The following is a 21,603-nucleotide window of genomic DNA, read 5'->3' as shown; positions in this document are numbered from 1 at the left end:
AATCATTGTGGAGTCAACTGCTAACAGTTTGATCTTTTTTTCTATAAGTAAATGCCTCATTAACTATTCAAATTACCACAGTTAAATGAAATCACCTTGAAATAACTCCACCATAAAAAGAAAGAAGCCCATTTGGACATTCTAGCTTTAAACCTTGAGAATATGAATATTATATTAACAGGGAAATTTCTAGAATATAACTTTTCCTTAGCTTTTTCTAGTTAGCAAAATCATGATAAGAATTAGTGGTAATTTGAACAGTTTAGTCCAAGGAAAAAAATTTGTAATTATTTCAGAGATTACAGTGTGTTTTAGACCTATTGTAAGAGAAATCCCTATGAACAGAGTGATAATGATTTCATTCATAGCCTAACTATCCAAGAAAAAGTAAGCTTTTATATAATGACATTTTATTGGATGTGGAAGTTATTTTCTAGGACTTTTCTATTTACATAGAGAAACATAAGTTAATGTTAGTTTTGCTTTTTTAAGACAGAAAATAATCATATGATAGTGGTGGCAACATTCCTACCCTTTTGAAAAATCCAGTTTCATAAATGCAAGTATATAAGAACATTGCTTAAGTTTTTTTAGGAAGTAAGGTTTGAACTAGCTTTTATTTTTAATTTAATTTTTATTTATTTCCTCTCAGAATTATGAAGGTACATAATTTTAAGGTGTCAAATATTTCTGTAAAGATTATTAATAAAAACACAATCCTTGATTCTCATGCCTCACTCCATTTCCCATTTACCAAAAGCAACTACTTTCAATTAGTATAGCTAATACTTTGGGTAGTTACATCCATATAGCTAAATAATATGCATAGATACTTACTCTTTTTTAAAAGCATTGTCTATTAATTTCCCATTTGGAACATTAGGGTTTAACTTTCACTCAATGCCTACAAAGGTACATAACTTCCCATTCTCCATCTTCCTACTGTAGTTACAACACAATTTTCATTACATAAATATTTACATTGTTAGGCCTACATGAACACTATTCACACCTGTGCCATGTAGCATACTTTTTCTGTCTGGCACCTTTTTGTTTTTTTATGTGGAGTTAATAACTATCTTCTCTTTTAAAAATTCCTTAATTTTCTGTGAAATTCAACTAATTCACTAATTCAGCCACAGCCATTCCCCAGTTATAACTGTAAATTTCTTCCTAATAGTTTTAAATGCAGTAGATACTCTATCAAATTCATCTTGAAGAAATCTCTTCTGGAGTCTTTTGACCAACATCACCTTGGACTGATTGCTTTCTGGGTCTGGTGCACAGCTGTCATCCTAGTATCTTCCTTTACTAGCATCCTGGAAATTACCTTCTTTTCTTTCTAGATCACTTATCTTCCTCTTTCACGATTTATTCCCTCATTTGATAGACCGTATCTTTTAGTAACTTCTAGGGTACATGGGAGGTAATTTTTGGAGAATTTGCATATCTTAAAATGTGTTCTGTTTCCCTCATGCTTGAGATGAGTTTGGTTAAGTTTAGAATTCTCTGTTGGAGACTATTTTCCCTCAGAATTTTGAAGGCTTTGTTCTATTGTTTCTAGCCTACAGTGTGATTGGTTAAAAAGTCCAAAGCAATTCTTATTCCTAATTTTTGTATGGGACCAGCTTTTATCTCTCTTAAAATTTGTCTTTGTCTCTAATTTTTGGAAAACTTACAGTGATATTCTTAAGTGTAGAGCTAATTTCATACAGTATCCTAGGCACTCATTGGAGTCCATTCAATCTGGAAGCTTAAATCCTCCATTTCTGGAAGTTCTTTTGGATGATTTCCTCCCTCTGTTTTCTTTCTGAAACTACTGTTTTGCAGCTATTCATCAATTAGCCTCATAATTTAAAATGTTTTTATTAATATTTTCTTTCTCCAGTCTTTTGGATCTGCTTTCTGGAAGATTTCCTCAAATTTATCTTTCAAGTCTTCTATAGAGCTCTTCCTTTCTGCTATTTTGTTTTTTACTTCCAAGAGATCATTTTTATTCTATGATACTCTTTTTTTATGGCATTTAGTTCTTGTTTTTTTGATTCTTTGTCTTCTCTCTCTGATAATAGTAATGATTTGTTTCTTTCTCCCTACTTGGTCTGTTTCATACTAATTGCTTTTTCATTTTAGTGTGTTTTATTCAGTGTTTTGAGTATTAGATGCTTTCTTCAAACATTTAGTGAGTCTTGGTTATCTGCCCATAATTAAGAGTTTAAAAAGCATTTAGAAAAATCTCTGTGCCTGTGAGAGGGTCTTGACATGTATGTATTTCACTTTAAAGAGGCTTGAGAGCTATTTCAATGGGGACTTTTCTCTTGGGTTGAATGAAATCCCATAACAAATTCTTCCAAATTTCTTTCAGAAAGGTTTAAACCTAATTGACAGCATCCTGGGAGATTGGTGGGAAAGGCCAGGCGTTCTCAAAATTAATAATAGAGGCTTTCATTTAATCCATCTTCTTTTAGTAGAGTGTCTCTTGACTTAACTCTGCTTAATGTTCCAAGATTCAGAAACTGTTTTACCCTCTACAGAGAAATTAAACCTTCAGACTTCTACTTAGAAAGGAGAGGGGCAATCTCCATGTTGTCCAGAGTGGGAGAGATAATTTGAGCATCTAACTAATTCTTTAATAGATTTCTTTACAACCGCATTCTCCTTGTTTTAGCTCCTCTTTCACCCCCTTTTCCAATTCTTGAGCTTTGGAGGGTTCTGTGATGTTAAGTTGGAGGGTTTGCCTATTTCCTTCATTGCCGTCTTAGAATTGAGCTTTCTTGGGTCTGCTAAGTCACTTATCACTTGTCCATTTAGTTTTCAGTTTCTAAAGTTTTGTTACTATTGTTTCCTCTCCCATTTTGCTTGATGTGTGTTTTTATGTTGTTTTTAAATCTCTTTAATTGTCATTTTAGTGAGATTTCTGGGAAGGAGCAGGGCTTAAGGGATGTGGTCAGTAGGCCACCTTTAATTGAAAAGAGATCATCTAATTTTTATTTACATTTATAAAAAGCAAAAAATAAATGGCTTATATTATTTTATAGGTTTCAGGAAGAAATTCCTTAGCAGTTCTTGAAGCTGAAGACTAGGTAAATACAAAGAAGAATGGGAGTTAGTATGGGAGAGAAATCATATCTGTTCTGTCAGGAGATAGAAAGGGGAAAGGAGTAATGTTGTTTTGTAGATGCTAGGGTACATGAATTGCCAACATAGCTAATCCCACTTTAAATAAAATTCTGTTCATTTAGCGGAGAAGGGAAGGGAAACTTAAATCTACTGGAAAACTACTCTGTTCTAAGACATCCTATAATAGCTTGTGAGAGAGCTAATATTTCTAGTTTTACAGATGAAGAAATGAAGGTTCCAAGTAACTTGCCTAAACATTTAGACCAAGATTTCATAACTGGTCACTCAGAGCCTAAGAATTATAAAACAATAAAAACAAATGCTTTTTTGTATCTAATGCTTTCATTATTATTAAAGCAAGATATTAGCAAACCAGGAACTTCATGTAACAAAACTAAATTTTTAAAGTACATAAGTCACTAATTATAGTCATCTGTGCCATTTCCATTCCTTCATATTCTTTTTCACAAGAAATTTGTTTTTGTTTTTGTTTTTTTCACTGACATTCACTACTTAAAAAAATGGATTCAGATTTAGGATGTTATATTTCATTTCAATAGATTCTTAGTCTGATATTTACTGTGCTCTCTGACTTTCTATAACTGTTTATAATAATGGAGTGACTATTATTTATGGTTATTGAAACTGCCTACATCCTTAGTTTTTTTAATTGTAGGTAGTATACAAAGGTAGGAACTTTGGCAGAATTAGTCATGCTTTAATTTGGCTTTTAAGAGACTAAAATATCCCACTTGTGCCATTATAGAATGTTTGCTTTTGTCTTTCTTTTTTTCTCTTCCTTTAGTACTACAAAGTGATCATTTCTTGCACTTACTACAAACTGACAATGTTCAAATAGGATCTACAGTCATGACTGTGCTACAGAACATACTTCAGATCAACAGGTGACTTGGTTTTACAAAATGTTACTGATATTTTATTTTTGATCAAAAGCATTACCAATTTTATACCAATTTTGTTGAAATCATTGACTTTTAAATGAGTGGCGCTTAAAAAGCTCTATTACCATTGTCTTTCTGAAAAAAAAAATGAACTTTTTGTTATAGAATTTGCTATAGAATTGGTATCTTAACTCGGAGTTTAAGAAGATTTTAGACCAACTCTCAGGCTTAGAGAAAGAAATTACTGTGATACCTAAAGAAAAATACTAATATCATAATAAAAAATGTTTACTTACATATTTAGCAAATATCAAGCACCTACAGTGTGCTTAGTATTGTACTAGGTGCTGTAGAAGGCTATAAAAGAAGTAATGGACAATTTTCTCATGTTAAATTGGAAAGGCAGGGTATAAACAGTTGAAATCATAGCTTCTTTCAATTCAATATAGATTTATTAAGCAGTTACTATGTGTCAAATACTGTGTCTGTAATTGGATTTACCAAGTTGGTTAAGATATTATCCTTATCTTCAAAAAGCTTACATTATAGTAGAAGAGACAGACACATGAACATAATAATATTATAGTGTATTAAGTTTCACTATTAAAGATGTCCATAATGTTAGAGGAGCTTCTAACCCAAACTGAGGAAGGTTGCTTCCTGGAGAAGGTAACATCTGCAATGAAACCTTAAGGACAAGAAATTAGCCAGGGAGGAAGAGGAGAAAGCAGTATTTCCAGGTATAAGTAACAACATAAGCAAAAGCACAGAGAAAAGAAACAACATGCTGAAGGCGAAACGTATTCACAAGTCATTGTTTCTGGCATTTAAAGTTTGGTATGGGGAGGTGACTAACAAGTTCTGCAGAGACTAAGTCATGAAGAGCTTGCAAACTTTTAAGGAAATTTAAGTTTTATCCTGTTGGCATTGGGGCCCATTGAAAGATTAATTTTAAAGTGGATGAAAATGTTAAGATTACATTTCAGTTATGTTATCCTGGTGGTTGTGTTAAGCAAAGATTTAAGTGGGACAAAATTAAGCAAAGATGGCAATTAGGCAAAGCATTGTAATAATACAAGTGAAGTAATCAAATCTTATCCTTGGGCATTGGTACCAAAAGAATGGATTAAAAAAAAGAATGAATTAAAATCCTGAGGGGAGAACCTAAGATGGCAACTAGGTGAGACAGGGCAAAAAAACACCTCCATGAAAAATACTAGATAAAAAGCAGAAAGTGACCCAGAATACCACTTCCAAGCAATGCACCAGCCGGAAAAAGTCTGCTAAATCCACAGGGGCCGGGCACTTGGTAAAACCAGGAGTCTGCATTCTGAAATGAGTGAGTAAGCCGGCTGAAAGTCCCGTGGCTGTGCTGCGGTGTGGGGAAACTGCGGGTTGGCCTTTGGAGACAGACTAGTTCTTTTTTAAAAACAAAACAAAACAAAACCCGGGAGCGGCTGCAGATATGGCAGTGAGAACCACGCAGTGAAGCACTGCAAGAGCGGGCTGTAGCCAACACCTCGGTGTCTGGCATAGAAGATAGCCCTCCCCACACCTTCTGCTGATTGTTGCAGGGCCAGAGGGACAGAGGGGAGAGCCAAAAGGAGAAAGAAACCGCATCCCTTGCAGCCGGCTTCCCGGCGTGCTGGCAGCACTCCTGCCCGGGGCCGTACCCACAGCCCAGAGCCGTGCCAGGAAACCCAGTCTGACGGGGAGTGTATCCCACAGCACCCCACACATGCCACAATATCGGCCATGCACAGTGCCCTTGGGTGCACCCACAGATAGTTGTCCCAGAGCTGGGAAGGCGGAGCTGGGTGAAAAGGGGGGAGTTGAGATGCCCCATTCAGCCATTTTTACATCAGGCTGGGAGTGCCCCTGCACAGCCTGGCGGCCCGGGGCTTCCCTTGGGGGAAGGCATGCACTTGTGACATAGCACAGCCTTCCCTCAGCAGAGGACCTAGAAGATCACGGCTGTCAAGCAAAGCAAATGCCAAGAGGCCAAAACCAACAGAAAATCTTAAAGTGTTTGCTAAAACCAGACGATATGCAGAACCCAATCCCAAACACCCAAATCAAACGATTGGAGGAGACACAGTACTTGGCATAATTAATCAAAAGACTACAGTTAAAGAATGAGAGCATGGCAAAGGATACAAAGGACTTGAAGAAGAACATGGTACAGGATATAAAGGGCATAAAGAAGACCCTAGAAAAGCATAAAGAAGAAATTGCAAGAGTAAAAAAAAATAGAAGATCTTATGGAAATAAAAGAAACTGTTAGCCAAATTAAAAAGACTCTGAATACTCATAATACAAGATTAGAGGAAGTTGAACAACAACTCAGCATCCTAGAAGACCACAGAACAGAAAATGAAAGAACAAAAGAAAGAATGGAGAAAAAAATCGAAAAAATCAAAAAGGATCTCAGGGATATGATAGATAAAATAAAACGTCCAAATTTAAGACTCATTGGAGTCCCAGAAGGGGAAGAGAAGGGTAAAGGTCTAGAAAGAGTATTCAAAGAAATTGTTGGAGAAAACTTCCCAAACCTTCTACACAATATAAATACACAAAGCATAAATGCCCAGCAAACTCCAAATAGAGTAAATCCAAATAAACCCACTCCAAGACATATTCTGATCAGACTGTCAAATACTGAAGAGAAGGAGCAAGTTCTGAAAGCAGCAAGAGAAAAGCAATTGACCACATACAAAGAGAACAACATAAGACTAAGTAGTGACTACTCAGCAGCCACCATGGATGTGATAAGACAGTGGCATGACATATTTAAAATTCTGAGAGAGAAAAATTTCCAACCAAGAATACTTTATCCAGCAAAACGCTCCTTCAAATTTGAGAGAGTGCTTAAATTTTTCACAGACAAACAAATGCTGAGAGATTTTGCTAATGAAAGACCTGCCCTACTTCAGATACTAAAGGGAGCCCTACCAATAGAGAAACAAAGAAAGGAGAGAGAGAGAGAGAGAGAAATTTAACAGACATATATAGAACATTACATCCCAAATCACCAGGACACACATTTTTCTCTAGTGATCGTGGATCTTTCTCCAGAATAGACCATATGCTGGGACGTAAAACAAGCCTCAGTAAATTAAAAAAAAAAAAACAATTAAGTATATTCAAAGCACATTCTCTGACCACAATGGAATACAAATAGAAGTCAATAATTTTTGATTTGTAACGCCACTATTTACTTCCTACAGGATATAAAATACATAAACTCTAATGACAAATCAGTGGTTTTGGACTCAATGTAAAATATGTAGTATTTGTCAAGAACTGTATAAAGGCGGGGGAATGGAGGAATATAGTAACATAGTTTATGGGTCCTATTGAAGTTAAGTTGGTATCAAAGAAAACCAAGATTGTTATGGATTTAAGAGGTTAAATTTAAGCCCCACAGTAAACACAAACAGATTATCAGAGAATATGACCATAGAGATGAAAAGTAGAGTATGGGTTATGAGAAGTGGGGGAAGGGTCAATGGGGAGTTAAGAAATGAGTGTAGGGTTGCTGTTTGAGGTGAAGGGAAATTTCTAGTAATGGATGGTGAGAAGGTGATAGCATTACAACATTCTAAATGTGATTAATCCCACTAATGGAATGCTAGGGAGGGGGTGGAATGGGAAGATTTAGGCTGTATATATGTTTCCACAATTGAAGAAAAAAAAAAAAAGACAGTCTAAATAGATGACAATTGAATGCCAAGGATGATCCTGGATGGGATCTGAGGATAGAGGTGAGGAGGCTGAAAGGGACACAGTTGGGACATAAGGAAAAAATAAAAGGAAATATACAATGTAAGCTTTGTATCAACGTTGAATTTCTTGAACTTCTTAGCTGCGCTTAACAGGATTGCATAAAAGAATGTTCTTGTTCATGGGAAGTGTATCCGTGAATTATATTGTTTGTTCAAGGATGTGTGCAGCTTGCTCTCATAGGTTCGGAAGACAGAGCAATAGATGATGGATGATAGGGAGGGAGGGAAAGAAAGAAAGGGCGGTGTGACAGCATGTTAAAGTTGGATCGGCGTATCGGGGGAGGGGGGTCAGGATATGCTGTGTATGGGGTTTGTATTGTTTTTGCAACTGTTCCTGTAAGTTTGAATTTATTTCAAAATAAAATTAAAAAAAAAAATCCTGAGGACTTCACTTCTGATTGAGATGGAACAACAGGGATGGATAGACCCTCCCAGCAGATAAAAACAAAATAACAGATGAAACAGCAGTCTTCAAGAAACAAATCAGTCAGTGAAAGAAAATGAACCTTGAGAAAAATGAACAATGTAAGCCTTACAGTTGCCGTAACTTATAGCATTAAAATTCCAGACTGTGGCACAGGGAGGGATATCCCAGGCATATTGAGTTAAAAAGATAGAGCTGAGAGTCTAGGGAAAAACATCATGGCTAGAGTTTACAAGACAAGAGAGAGCTACACACAGAGAGAAGCCCAGAGATCTGCAGACAGTTCCCCTTATGTATTCAGCCAAACACTGATGAGCACATATATGTGAATAAAAGTAACAAAAAAATAATCCAAAGGTTTAAAAGGAATGGTGTCAGGCGTTTCTTGGGAATAGTGCTGGGAATAGTGCCTGTTACCAACAGGCAAACTGGAAATCTCATGAATAACAGGACATTGGGCAGAGTACTCAGGAAAGTTCCACATCAGTAGTGGGGAATAATTAGCACTAAATGGAGCATTCTTCCAGACCATCCAAACAAATCATTAAAGCAAGAACCAAAAAGATCAAACTATTTCCAAGTAATTTAATTGCATTTGTTATTGAAACTGCCTGCATCTTAATGTCTTCTTTATTGTAGGGTATACAAAGGCAGGAAGTTTAACAGAAATGGCTATGCTTTGATTTAGCTTTAAAAGGATGAGAATATCCCATTTGTGCCATTATAGAGTCTTTGCTTGAATCTTTCTTTTTTTTTTTTCCCTCTTCTTTTAGTATTACAAAGTGGTCATTTCTTATACTTGGTACAAACTGACAATGTCCAAATAGGAGCTACAGTCATGACTATGCTACAGAACATATACAGATCAACAGATAACTTGGTTTTACAAAATACTACTTTTAAATTTTTAATCAGAAGCTTACCAATCTTATACCAATTTTATTGAAATCATTGATTGTAAATGACTTGTCCATGGCACTAAAAGAGCTTTAACCAGAACAAGTTCAAGAACATTTTTAAAATAGAAAAATATCCAGCAACCAGCAAGGTAAATTCATTGTCTTGCATTCAATTCAAGATTACCAGACATGTGAAGAAAAAGGAAAACAGGATCCATAAAGAGAAGAATGAATTGGTCAAACTGTTAGAGATGTAGAATTTACCGAAAAGGATATTTACAGAAAAGTTATTATATGGTATTTTGTATGTTAAAAAAGTTGAGTAGAGCATGAAAGATATGAAAAAGACTCAAATTAAGCTTCTGGAGATGGAAACGACAATTTCTGCAATGAAAAATAAACTAGCTGTGATTAACAGCAGGTTAAGATCCAGAAGAATAGTGAATTTGAAAACAGACGTAGTGATGGAAACTATCCAAAATTAAACAGAAAAAAAGAATCCTAAAACATAGAAAAAGAAAGGTGCACCAGTGAACTGTTGGACAACTTCAAGAAGCCTTATTTATGTGTAACTGGAGTACCTGATAGAGAGAGAGTAAGGACAGAAAAAGTATTTGGAGAAGTAACAGCTGGAAGTTTTCCAAATTTGATGTCAATTACAAATTCACAAACTCAAGAATCTCTACAATCCCCAAGGACAATAAATATGAAGGAAACTATGTACTAAGGCACATCATAAAGTATTCACAATAAGTAATAAAGAAAAACTCTTAAAAGCAGTTAGAGAAGAAACCTAAGATGGCAGCTAGGTGAGACAGGGCAAAAAAAACACCTCCGTGAAAAATACTAGGTAAAAGCCAGAGAGTGACCCAGAACACCAGTTCCGGCAATGTACCAGCTGGACAAGGTCTGCTAAATCCACAGAGACCGTGCATTTGGTGAAACTGGGAGTCTGCATTCTTTAATGAGTGAGTGAGCCAGCTGAAAGTCTGGCGGCTGCGCTATGGTGTGGGGAAACCGTGGGTTGGCGTTTGGAGATGGACTAGTTCTTCTTAAAAAACAAAAACAAAAACAAAAACAAAAAACCTGTGAGTGGCTGCAGATACGGCAGTGAGAACGATGCAGTGAAGCATGGCAGGAATGGACTGTGCCGATGCCTAATATCTGGCTTTGAAGATAGCCCTTCCCACACCCGCTGCTAATTCTCTCAGAGCCAGGAGGGCAGAGGGGAGCCAAAAGGAGAAAGAAACCATGCCCAATGCAGCCATCTTCCCGGCAGGCTGGGGACGCTTCTGCCCGGGGCCGGAGCCACAGCCCAGAGCCACGCCAAGGGTCCCAGTGTGACGGGGAGTGTTTCCTGCAGCACCACACACATGCACAATATTGGCCGTGGACAGTGGCCCTTAGTGCACCCACAGCTAATTGTCCTGGAGCTGGGAAGGCAGATCCATGCAGAAAGGGGGAAATTAACACACCCCATTTAGCCATCTTTACAGCAGGCTGGGAATGCCCCTGCATGGCCCAACGGCCAAGGGCTTCCCTGGAGGGCCGGCGCACACTTGTGATGTGGCACAGCCTTCCCTCAGCAGAGGTCCTGGAAGAGCACGGCTGAGAACAGGGACCCACTTGGAAATCCTAGGGACCCTACGCCAATACCAAGGACTTGTGGGTCAGCAGCAGAGACAATCTGTGGCAAGACTGAAATGAAGGCTGACTCTTGCAACAGCCTTAAATCTCTGGGAACACGTGGGAGGTTTGATTATTAAAGCTGCCCTGCTTCCCTAACCGCTCAGACACATGCCCCTCATTCAGGGCGGACAGCACCAACAACACACCCAAACTTGGTACACCAGTTGAACCCCACAAGAATGAGACCCCCACACACTACAAAGACAAAGTTGGGGAGAACTGACTTGAGGGGAGTAGGTGACTCGTGAACACTGTCTGCTGGTTAGTTAGAGAAAGTGTATGCCACCAAGCTGTAGGTCTGACAAATTACATTGGTGTTTTTCATATTCTGAAAGAACCCTATCAAGTAAAGCAAATGCCAAGAGGCCAAAAACAACAGAAAATTTTAAAGCATATGTTAAAACCAGATGATATGGAGAACCCAAACCCAAACATCCAAATCAAAAGATCTGAGGAAACACAGTACTTGGAGCAATTAATCAAACAACTAAAGACAAACAATGAGAGCATGGCACAGGATATAAAGGACATGAAGAAGACCCTAGAGGAGCATAAAGAAGAACTTGCAAGAGTAAATAAAAAAAAAAGATGGTCTTATGGAAATAAAAGAAACTGTTGACCAACTTAAAAAGATTCTGGGTACTCATACTATAAGACTAGAGGAAGCTGAACAATGACTCAGCATCTTCGAGAACCACAGAACGGGAAATGAAAGAACAAAAGAAAGAATGGAGAAAAAAATCGAAATGGATCTCAGGGATATGATAGATAAAATAAAACATCCAAATTTAAGACTCATTGGTGTCCCAGAAGGGGAAGAGAAGGGTAAAGGTCTAGAAAGAGTATTCAAAGAAATTGTTGGAGAAAACTTCCCAAACCTTCTACACAATATAAATACACAAAGCATAAATGCCCAGCGAACTCCAAATAGAGTAAATCCAAATAAACCCACTCCAAGACATATTCTGATCAGACTGTCAAATACTGAAGAGAAGGAGCAAATTCTGAAAGCAGCAAGAGAAAAGCAATTCACCACATACAAAGGGAACAACATAAGACTAAGTAGTGACTACTCAGCGGCCACCATGGATGTGATAAGACAGTGGCATGACATATTTAAAATTCTGAGAGAGAAAAATTTCCAACCAAGAATACTTTATCCAGCAAAACGCTCCTTCAAATTTGAGAGAGAGCTTAAATTTTTCACAGACAAACAAATGCTGAGAGATTTTGCTAATGAAAGACCTGCCCTACTTCAGATACTAAAGGGAGCCCTACCAATAGAGAAACAAAGAAAGGAGAGAGAGAGAGAGAGAGAGAGAGAGAGAGAGAGAGAGAGAAATTTAACAGACATATATAGAACATTACATCCCAAATCACCAGGACACACATTTTTCTCTAGTGATCGTGGATCTTTCTCCAGAATAGACCATATGCTGGGACGTAAAACAAGCCTCAGTAAATTAAAAAAAAAACAACAATTAAGTATATTCAAAGCACATTCTCTGACCACAGTGGAATACAAATAGAAGTCATTAACCATCGGAGACATAGAAAATTCACAAACACTTGGAGGTTAAAAATGAGGGGGAGATGAAAACATTCCTGGATAATCAAAAGCTGAGGGACTTCATCACCAGGAAGTAGATCAGTCCTATAAGAAATGCTAAAGGGAATTGTGCAGGCTGAAAGGAAGAGACACTAAACAATTGACTGAAACCACATGAAGAAATAAAGATTTCCGGTAAAGATCACATGGTAACTATAAATACCAATAGTACTGTATTTTTGATTTGTAACTCCACTATTTACTTCCTACAAGATCTAAAATACATAAACTGAAATGATGAATCAGTGGTCTTGGATTCAGTGTACAGTATGTAATTTTTGACAACTACATAAAGATGGGGGAATGGAGGAGTATAGGAATATAGTTTATGTGTCCTATTGAAGTTAAGTTGGTATCAAAGAAAACAAGATTGTGATAGACTTAAGATGTTAAATTTAAGCCCCACGGTAAACACAAAGAAAGTATCAGAGAATATGATCATAGAGAAGAAAAGTAGAGTATGGGTTACGAGAAGTGGGGGAAGGGGCAATGGGGAGTTAAGGAATGAGTGTAGGGTTTCTGTTTGGGGTGAAGGGAAATTTCTAGTAATGGATGGTGGGAAGGTGATAGCATTACAACATTCTAAATGTGATTAATCCCACTAATGGAATGCTAGGGAGGGGGTGGAATGGAAAGATTTAGGCTGTATATATATTTCCACAATTGAAAAAAAAAAAAAAATGACAATCTAAATAGATAATGACAATTAAATGCCAAGGATGTTCCTGGATGGGATCTGAGGATGGAGGACAGGAGGCTCAAAGGGACACAGTTGGGACATAAGAAAAAAAAAAAGGAAATATAGAATGTAACCTTTGTATCAATGTTGAATTTCTTGAACTTCTTAGCTGTGCTTAATGGGATTGCATGAAAGAATGTTCTTGTTCATGGGAAATGTATATGTGAATTATATTGTTTGTTCAATGATGTGTGCAGCTTGCTCTCATATGTTCAGAAGACAGAGCAGTAGGTGATGGAAGATAGATACGGAGGGAGGCAGGGAGGGAGGGAAAGAAAGAAATTGTGGTGTGGCAGGATGTTAAAGTTGGTGGATCAGGGTATTGGGGGAGGGGGGTCGGGGTATGCTGGAGTTCTGTGTATGGGGTTTGTATTGTTTTTGCAACTGTTCCTGTAAGTTTGAATTTATTTCAAAATAAAAATTTTTAAAAAAAGCAGTTAGAGAAAAAAGACACATTTTATATGAAGAGGAATAAACACAAGGAAGACAACAACTTTCTTATGAGAAAGTGAAAGCAAAAAGATAGTTGATCAACATCATTAAACTACTGAACGAAAAAGAAATCAAACTATATTATTATACCCAGAAAAGTGTTCCAAAAACAAAGACTAAGTAGTTTTTAAGAAATCATCATCAGACCTACACTACGAGTACTGTTAAAAGAATTCATCACTGTGAAACATTTGAGAAATGTTTAAGGAAATCCTTTGACTAGAAGGAAAAAGATTCTGCACAAAGTAATGGAGAATATAAAAAAATGACAATTACATGAGTAAATATGTAAGATTATTTTTCTAATTATTTAAATCTCTTTAAAAGGTACTGTTTTTATACAGATGGGACAAGTAAAAGCTAAGTGATAGGTTTGAAACTCTGTATTAAATGTAAATGAAAAACTCCAATTAAAAAGCAGAGACTGACAGATTGGCTTTAAAGAAAAAAGGAATCAACTGCATGCAGGCTATAAGAAATGCACTGTAAATATAAAGACAAAAGAGATTAAAAGTAAAAGGATGAAAAAAAGATATACCATGCTAACACTAGTCAAAAGAAAACTGGAATATATTAATAACCAACAAAGTAGGTTTCAGAGCAAAGAATATTACCAGTGATAAAGATTATTTCATAATAATGAAGTGGTCAATTCACAAGACGTGCTAGTCCTAAACAATTATTGACCTATTAACAGAACTTCAAAATACATACGCAAAAACTGATAGAACTGCAGTGAGTAATAGAAAAAACTAATTTTAGTGAAAGATGTTGTTCTAGTTTGCTAATGCTGTCAGAATGCAAAACACCAGAAATGGATCGGCTTTCATAAAAGGGGTTTATTTGATTACAAAGTTACAGTCTCAAGGCCATAAAGTGTCCAAGGTAAGTCATCAACAATCAGGTACTTTCACTGGAGGATGGCCAATGGTGTCCAGAAAACCTCTGTTAGCTGGGAAGGCATGTGGCTCACGTCTGCTCCAAAGGTCTGGTTTCATAATGGCTTTCCCCCAGCAGGTTCCTCTCTAGGCTGCAGTTGCTCAAAAATGTCACTCTTAGTTGCACTTGGGGTATTTGTCCTCTCTTAGCTTCTCTGGAGCAAGAGTCTGCTTTCAGCGGCCGTCTTCAAACTGTCTCTCATCTGCAGCTCCTGTGCTTTCTTCAAAGTGTCCTTGGCTGTAGCTCCTCTTCAAAATGTCACTCTCAGCTGCACTGGGTTCCTTCTGTTTGTCAGCTCATTTATATGGCTCCACTGATCAAGGCCCACCCTGAATGGGTGGGGCCACGCCTCGCCTCTGTGGAAATTATCTCATCAGAGTTATCACCTACAGTTGGGTGGGGCACATTTCCATGCAAACAATGTAACTTAATGTTCCAACTTAATCCCCACTAATATGTCTGCCCCACAAGATTGCTTCAAGGAATATGGCTTTTTCTGGGGGACATAATGCATTCAAACCAGCACAGACGTCAATACCCCTCTTTTGAAAATTGATAGATCAAGTAGACCAAAAATTAGTATGACTATAAATGATTTGAACAACAATATTAGTCTTGTTTTTGACCTGCTAGATGTTTTTAGAACACTCTAAGCAGAATACACAATATTTTTAAAAGTAAATGGAACATTTATAAAGATATACCATATTCTGGTCCCATAAAATGAGCCTTAATAAATTTAGAAGGATTTAAGTCATACAAAATGTGTTCTCTGGCCCAAATGGAATTAAATTAGAAACTATTACCAGGAAGATCTCTGAAAAAATCCCAGATAAGTGGGAAATAATAACTCACATCTAAATAACCCACAAGACAAAGAAGAAATCAAAAGAAAATTAGAGTTTATTTTGAACAGAATGAAAATGAAAACTGAACATATTAGAATTTCTGTGTTGCAGCTGAATCAATACATAAGGGAAACTTTGTTTCACTAAATGTCTATATTAGAAAAGAAGGAAGGTATCAAATCATTGACCTCAGCTCTACCTTAAGAAATTCAAAAGAAAAAAAGAAATTAAATCCAAAGTAAGGATAAAAAAAGGAAATGATCTAATTCAAAGCAGATATCAGTGAAATAGGAAGCAAAAACAATAGAGAAAATCAGTGAAATTATAAGGTGGCTTTTTGAGAAGATCAAACTTGTAGCAAGACTGATCAGGAAAAAGAAGAGAATGCAAATTACCATTATCAGACATTAGAGAGGTAACATCACAACAGTCTACGGGTATTAAAAATATAATAAGGGGAAAATATAAACAAATTTAAGCTTTTATTTTGATAGATTAGATAAAATGGGCAATTTCTTTGAAAGACAGAAAGTACAAAAACTCACTCAAGAAGCAATAGATAATCTGTATAGCCCTATAGCTATAAAGAAATTGAATTTGTAGCTAAAAACCTTCCTACAAAGGAAACTCCAGGCTTGTATGGCTTCAATGGTAAGTTCTACTAACTATTTAAGGAAAAAAAACTCAATAATCCTAAACAAACTCTTCCCAAAAATTGAAGAAGAGGAAATACTTCCCAAGTCATTATATAAGGTCAGCACTGATACCAATACCAGAGAAAGACACTACAAGAAAAGAAAACTGCTCACCAATATACTCAGGAACATAGACGCAAAATGTCTGAACAAAATTTTAGCAAATCAAATCCAGCATATATTAAAAGGTTGATACGTAATGAATGAATTAGGTTCTTCTAGGAATGCAATGCTGGCTTAATATTCTAAGATCAATAAATGTAAGTCATCATATTAACAAACTGAAAATGAAAAACCTTATCATCATAGCAGCAGATGCAGAAAAGCATTTGAGAAAATCCAACATCCATTCATGATTTTTAAAAACTCTCAGGAAAGTAGGAGTAGAAGCACATTTCCTCAGCCTAATGAAGGGCATCCAGGGAAATCCTACAGTTAATATCATAATTAATGGTGAAATCTCTCACTTTTATTCAGTATTGTACTGGATACTCCAGCCAGCATGGTCAGGCAAGAAAAAGAAAAGTTATCCAGAATGGAAGATAGAAATAAAACTTTTTGTATTCTTAGTGATTTTAAAAAGGTGGTAGGAGACAAAATCAGTATAAAAATATAAATTGAATTTCTGTATCCATCAATTAATACTCAGAAATTGAAATTTTTTAAAAAATTGCCATTTTACAGTATCATAAAAATATGAAATATGTACAGTTAAATCTGACAAAAGATGTGAAAGACCTATTAACTGAAAACTGCAAAATATTGCTGAGAGAAATTTAAAAATACTAAATAAATGGAAAAATATACCCTGTTGATAAGTTGAAGGCACAATATTGTTAAGGTCTCAATTCTCACCAGATTAATGTATATTTAAACACATACCAATCAACATTCCATTTTCATAGATATAGACAAGCTGATTCTACAATTTGTGTTGAAATCAAAGAATCTAACCAACTTTTAAAGTGAAGAACAAAGTTGAAGAATAACACTACCTATTTTAAGACTTCTTTATAAGGTTAAAGTAATTAATTAGAACAATGTGGTATTGGTACAAAAATATACAAATATATCAGTGGAACAGAGTATCCAGATATATCACACATACATAACAATTGATTTTGAACAGAGGTGTAAAGGCCATCCAGTGGCAAAAGAATGTGTGTGTTTTTTTTTTAAATGGTGGTGGGACAATGGATATCACTGGGTGATATAATTATGTATAATAAAAATTGGTTCATATGACTGTGGCAATGGGCAAGTCCGACTTTGTAGGGCTGGCTACCAGCAAGGAACTCCAGTGAAGGTTTTCCATGAATTCTCCAGGAGAAGCAAGCTGGCTGAAGTAGAGATGGAAATTCTTCCTTCAGACTGCTGAAATCATCAGTTCTTCCTTTAAGGCCTTCAACTGATTGAATGAGACCTCTCTCCTTGTTGAAGTCAGTCTCTTCAGCTGATTGTACATGTAATCAGCCATGGATACAATCAACTTACTGATGATTTAAAATTCATGACATATTCTCACAATAACAATCAGGCAGTACTTGCTTGACCAAACAACGGGATACTATAACCTAGCCAGGTTGACTCATGAACTTAACCTTCACAACCTTATAACTTTATAACCTTGGGCTCAACAAATATTTCTTAGATTCTTATATATGACACCAAAAGTACAATCCATAAAATAAGAAATTGATAAATTGGGCTTCATCAAATTAAAACCATCTGCTCTTCAAAAGACACTATTAAGAAGATGAAAAAGCAAGCCACCAAATGGGAGAAAACACTTCTAAAGCATGTATCTTATTCAGTACTTATATCCCAATTATATGAAGAACCCTCAAAATTCAATAATAAAAAACAACCCAGTTTGAAAAATGGGCAAAAGATTTGAACTGACACTTTTATGAAAAGGAAAATATATGGATGACAGGTAAGCAAATGAAAAGATAGTTAGCAAGATTAGTCATTAGGAAGATATCACTAGACAACTATTAAAATGGCTAAAATTTAAAATACTGACTCAAGTTTAATGAGTGTTATATAAGGCCTAAAATTAAGGACCAACATTATGTGCTGCCTTGACATCCAAAGGCCTCAGATCACCTAACTACAACTTCCCTTTCCCATTCAGCTCTGGAACATAAGCCCACTAGCCAAATCACCACCGTTATCCAATGGAGCAGGTACAGTTCCCTCAGTAGCAGGTCTCAGTTCTCTGAAAGCCCAAGGAACTAGTCAAACAAGCCAATCATGTCACCCCATGGGAAGCAGGGGCACCCCATCATCTTAATGCTACAAAGCCTGCCTCCCATAGCTCCTTGTTGTTCACTCTGTTCCCAAATGCAAGCTCTCTGTGGCCCTATATGGCGTGCTGTGTCTTCTCTCCCAGGCTTTGAGTATTTGTGACTAATAAATGTTGTTGATTTCATCTGTCCAGTATTGGGTGTCATATGTTTGGCTCTCCCCATAACTGTGGGGGTAGCAATCCCTTCCTTACCAACAGGTGAATGAGAAGCAACTAATAAAAATGTGGAGGAACTGGATCTCTCATATACTGCAGGTGAGAATGTAAAACTTGTACAACCACTTTTGAAAACAGATTGGCAGTTTCTTAAAAGGGTAAACATACACCTACCGTACTATCCAGCTTTTTCACTCCCAGATATTTGCTCAAAGACTTGAACACAAATGTTCATGGCAGCATTATTTGTAATAGCCAAAGTGTAGAAATCACTGTAGTTTATCCATGCAATAGAATACTACCAGCATTAAAAAAGAATGAATTTTTCATACATGTGACAACACAAATGAATATCAAAATAATTGTACTGAGCAAAAACAAGCAGGCAAAAGAATACATATGGTATGGTTCCATTTATATAAAATTCTAGAAAATAGGGCATCAATAGCAAATTAATTGATACTGACAGAAAGACAATCAATGGTTGCCTGAGGATGGGGTGTCTGGGAGGGCCAAGAGAAGGACTAGAAAAAGGCACAAGGAAAATTTGGGGGATGATGGATATATTCATTATCTTGGTTGTGGCAGTGAAACAAGTCAGAGCTTAACCAAATAATACTCTTTAAACCTGTGCAGTTTATTGTGTATCAGTTATACTTCAATAAAGCTATTAAAATTTTTTTAAAAATCAGAACTTGAATGTTTTCATGTGGGATACAATAAAAGGAACAGTCAAAATATTGTTAGTATGTCAGTTATACCCAAAGTGATTTGCACATGAACACAATCCAAATCAGAATTCCAGTAGCCTTCTTTGCAGAAATGGAAAAGCCTATCATCAAATTCAGATGGAAGAGAAAGAGTCCCCAAAGAGCCAAAAACATCTTGAAAAAGAACAAAGTTGGAGGACTTAACTTATCACAAAGCTATGGTGCTCAAAACAGCATGATACTGGCACAAAGACAGGCATATAGAATAATGAAATTGAATTAAGAGTTCGCAAATAAACCCTCACATCTATGGTCGATTGATTTTTTATTTTTTTAAAGAGAAGTTGTAGTTTTGCAAAAAAAAAAACAAAAACAAAGACAAAAAAAAAAAACATGCATAAAATAGTTTCCAAAAACTACCCTATTATGTGGTACATTTGTTGAAATTGATGAAAGAACATTTTTATAATTGTACTATTACCTGTAGTCCATGGTTCACCGTAAGGTTCACTGTGCTGTACAGTCCTATGGACTTTTTCATTCTAGTAACATATATATAACCCAAAACTTTCCCTTTTAGTCACAATCAAATATATAGTTCAATGGTTTTAATTACATTCACAAAATTGTGCTGTCACCACCATCCCTTACCAAAACTTTTCTGTCATCCCAAATAGAAACATCTCTACAATTAAAGCATTAATTTCCCATTACCCATCCCCACCCCATGTCCTGCTAACCTATATTCTAGTTTCTGATTCTGTGAATTTTCTTATTCTACTTATTTCATATCAGTGAGGTCCTACAATATTTGCCCTGTTGTATCTGGCTTATTGCATGCAATGTGGTATCTTCAGGGTTCATCCATGTTATCGTATGTATCAGAATTTCATTGTTTTCACAGTTTAATAATATTCCATTATATGTATATGCCACATTTTGTTTATGCATTCATCAGTTGATGGGCACTTAGATTGTATCCATCTTTTGACAATTGTGAATCAGGTCTCTATGAGCATCTGTATGCAAATATGTGTTCTTGTCCATGCTTTCAATTATTTTGCATATATACCTAGAATTGGGATTTCCAAGTCATATACTTCATTTTCTGAGGAACCTCCAAATACTCTTCCACAGTGGCTGCACCATTTTACATTCTCACCAGCAGTGAATGAGTGCTCCTATTTCTCCATATCCTCAACATGTATAATTTTCCCTTTTTTTAAATAGTAGCCATTCTAGTGGGTTTGAAATGGTATCTCATTGTGATATCGATTTGCATTTCCCTAATGACCAATGATGTTGAGCATGTTTTCAGTTGGTTTTGTTGTTGTTGTTGTTTTTACATTTGTATATCTTTTTTGGAGAAATATCTATTCAAATCTTATACCCATTTTTAAATTGGGTTGCTTGTCTTTTTGTTGTTGAGTTGTATATTTCTTTTTTTTTTTTATTTAATAGATTTTATTTTGAAATAAATTCAGTCTTACAGGAAGAGTTGCAAAAACAGTACAAACCCCATACATAGAACTCCATCATATCCCGACTCCCCTCCCCCAATACCCCGATCCACCACCTTTAACATCCTGTCACGCCACCATTTCTTTCTTTCCCTCCCTCTCTCCCTCCTTCTCTCCCTCCTTGTCTATCATCCACCATGTATTGCTCTGTCCTCTGAACACATGTGAGCAAGCTGCACATATCTTTGGTATATTTCTTTTTATATTCTGGATATTAAACTCGTCTTGAATGTGTGATTTACAAATATACTTTTCCCATTATGTAGGTTACCATTTTACTTTCATGGCAGAGTTCTTTGGTGCATAAAAGGTATTTTTATTTTGATAAGGTTCCATTTATCTATTTTTTCCTGTGCTGCATGTGTTTTGGATGTGAAGTCTGAGAATCCAGTGTCTGACACTAGGTCTTGAAGTTGCTTCTGTATGTTTTCTTCTAGGAGTTTTATAGTTTTAGTTCTTATATTAGGTCTTTGATCCATGTTGAGATGAGTTTTGTATATGGTGTGAGATAAGAGTGTACCTTCATTTTTTTTTGCATGTGGACGTCTAGTTTTCCCAGCACTTTTGTTGACGAGACTATTTTTTCCCAACTGAGTGGACTTGAACCATATTAAAAAATCAATTTGCCATATATGTGACAGTTGTTTTCTGACTCTCAATTCATTTCCATTGGTATCTACATCTGTACTTGTGCCAGTCATGTGCTGTTTTGATTACTGTGACTTTGTAATAAGTTTTAAGATCAGGAAGTGTGACCTGCAACTTCAT

General features: G+C 36.2%; 1 protein-coding gene across 5 annotated transcripts in view; it reads left to right on the top strand.

Annotated features, from left to right (window-relative positions):
* IQCB1 (IQ motif containing B1) overlaps nt 1–21,603 on the top strand; it is a 123,208-nt gene that overhangs the window by 13,974 nt on the left and 87,631 nt on the right. For all 5 annotated transcript variants that reach the window (XM_037836589.1, XM_037836581.1, XM_037836572.1 and 2 more), the window contains one exon: nt 3,923–4,022. In XM_037836589.1, coding sequence (XP_037692517.1) covers nt 3,923–4,022 — 100 coding nt within the window. The remainder of the gene's footprint in view (nt 1–3,922; nt 4,023–21,603) is intronic.

This window comes from Choloepus didactylus, chromosome 1, assembly GCF_015220235.1.
Source record: "Choloepus didactylus isolate mChoDid1 chromosome 1, mChoDid1.pri, whole genome shotgun sequence".
Taxonomy (NCBI): domain Eukaryota; kingdom Metazoa; phylum Chordata; class Mammalia; order Pilosa; family Megalonychidae; genus Choloepus; species Choloepus didactylus.
This window is presented reverse-complemented; position numbering and strand designations above follow the sequence as displayed.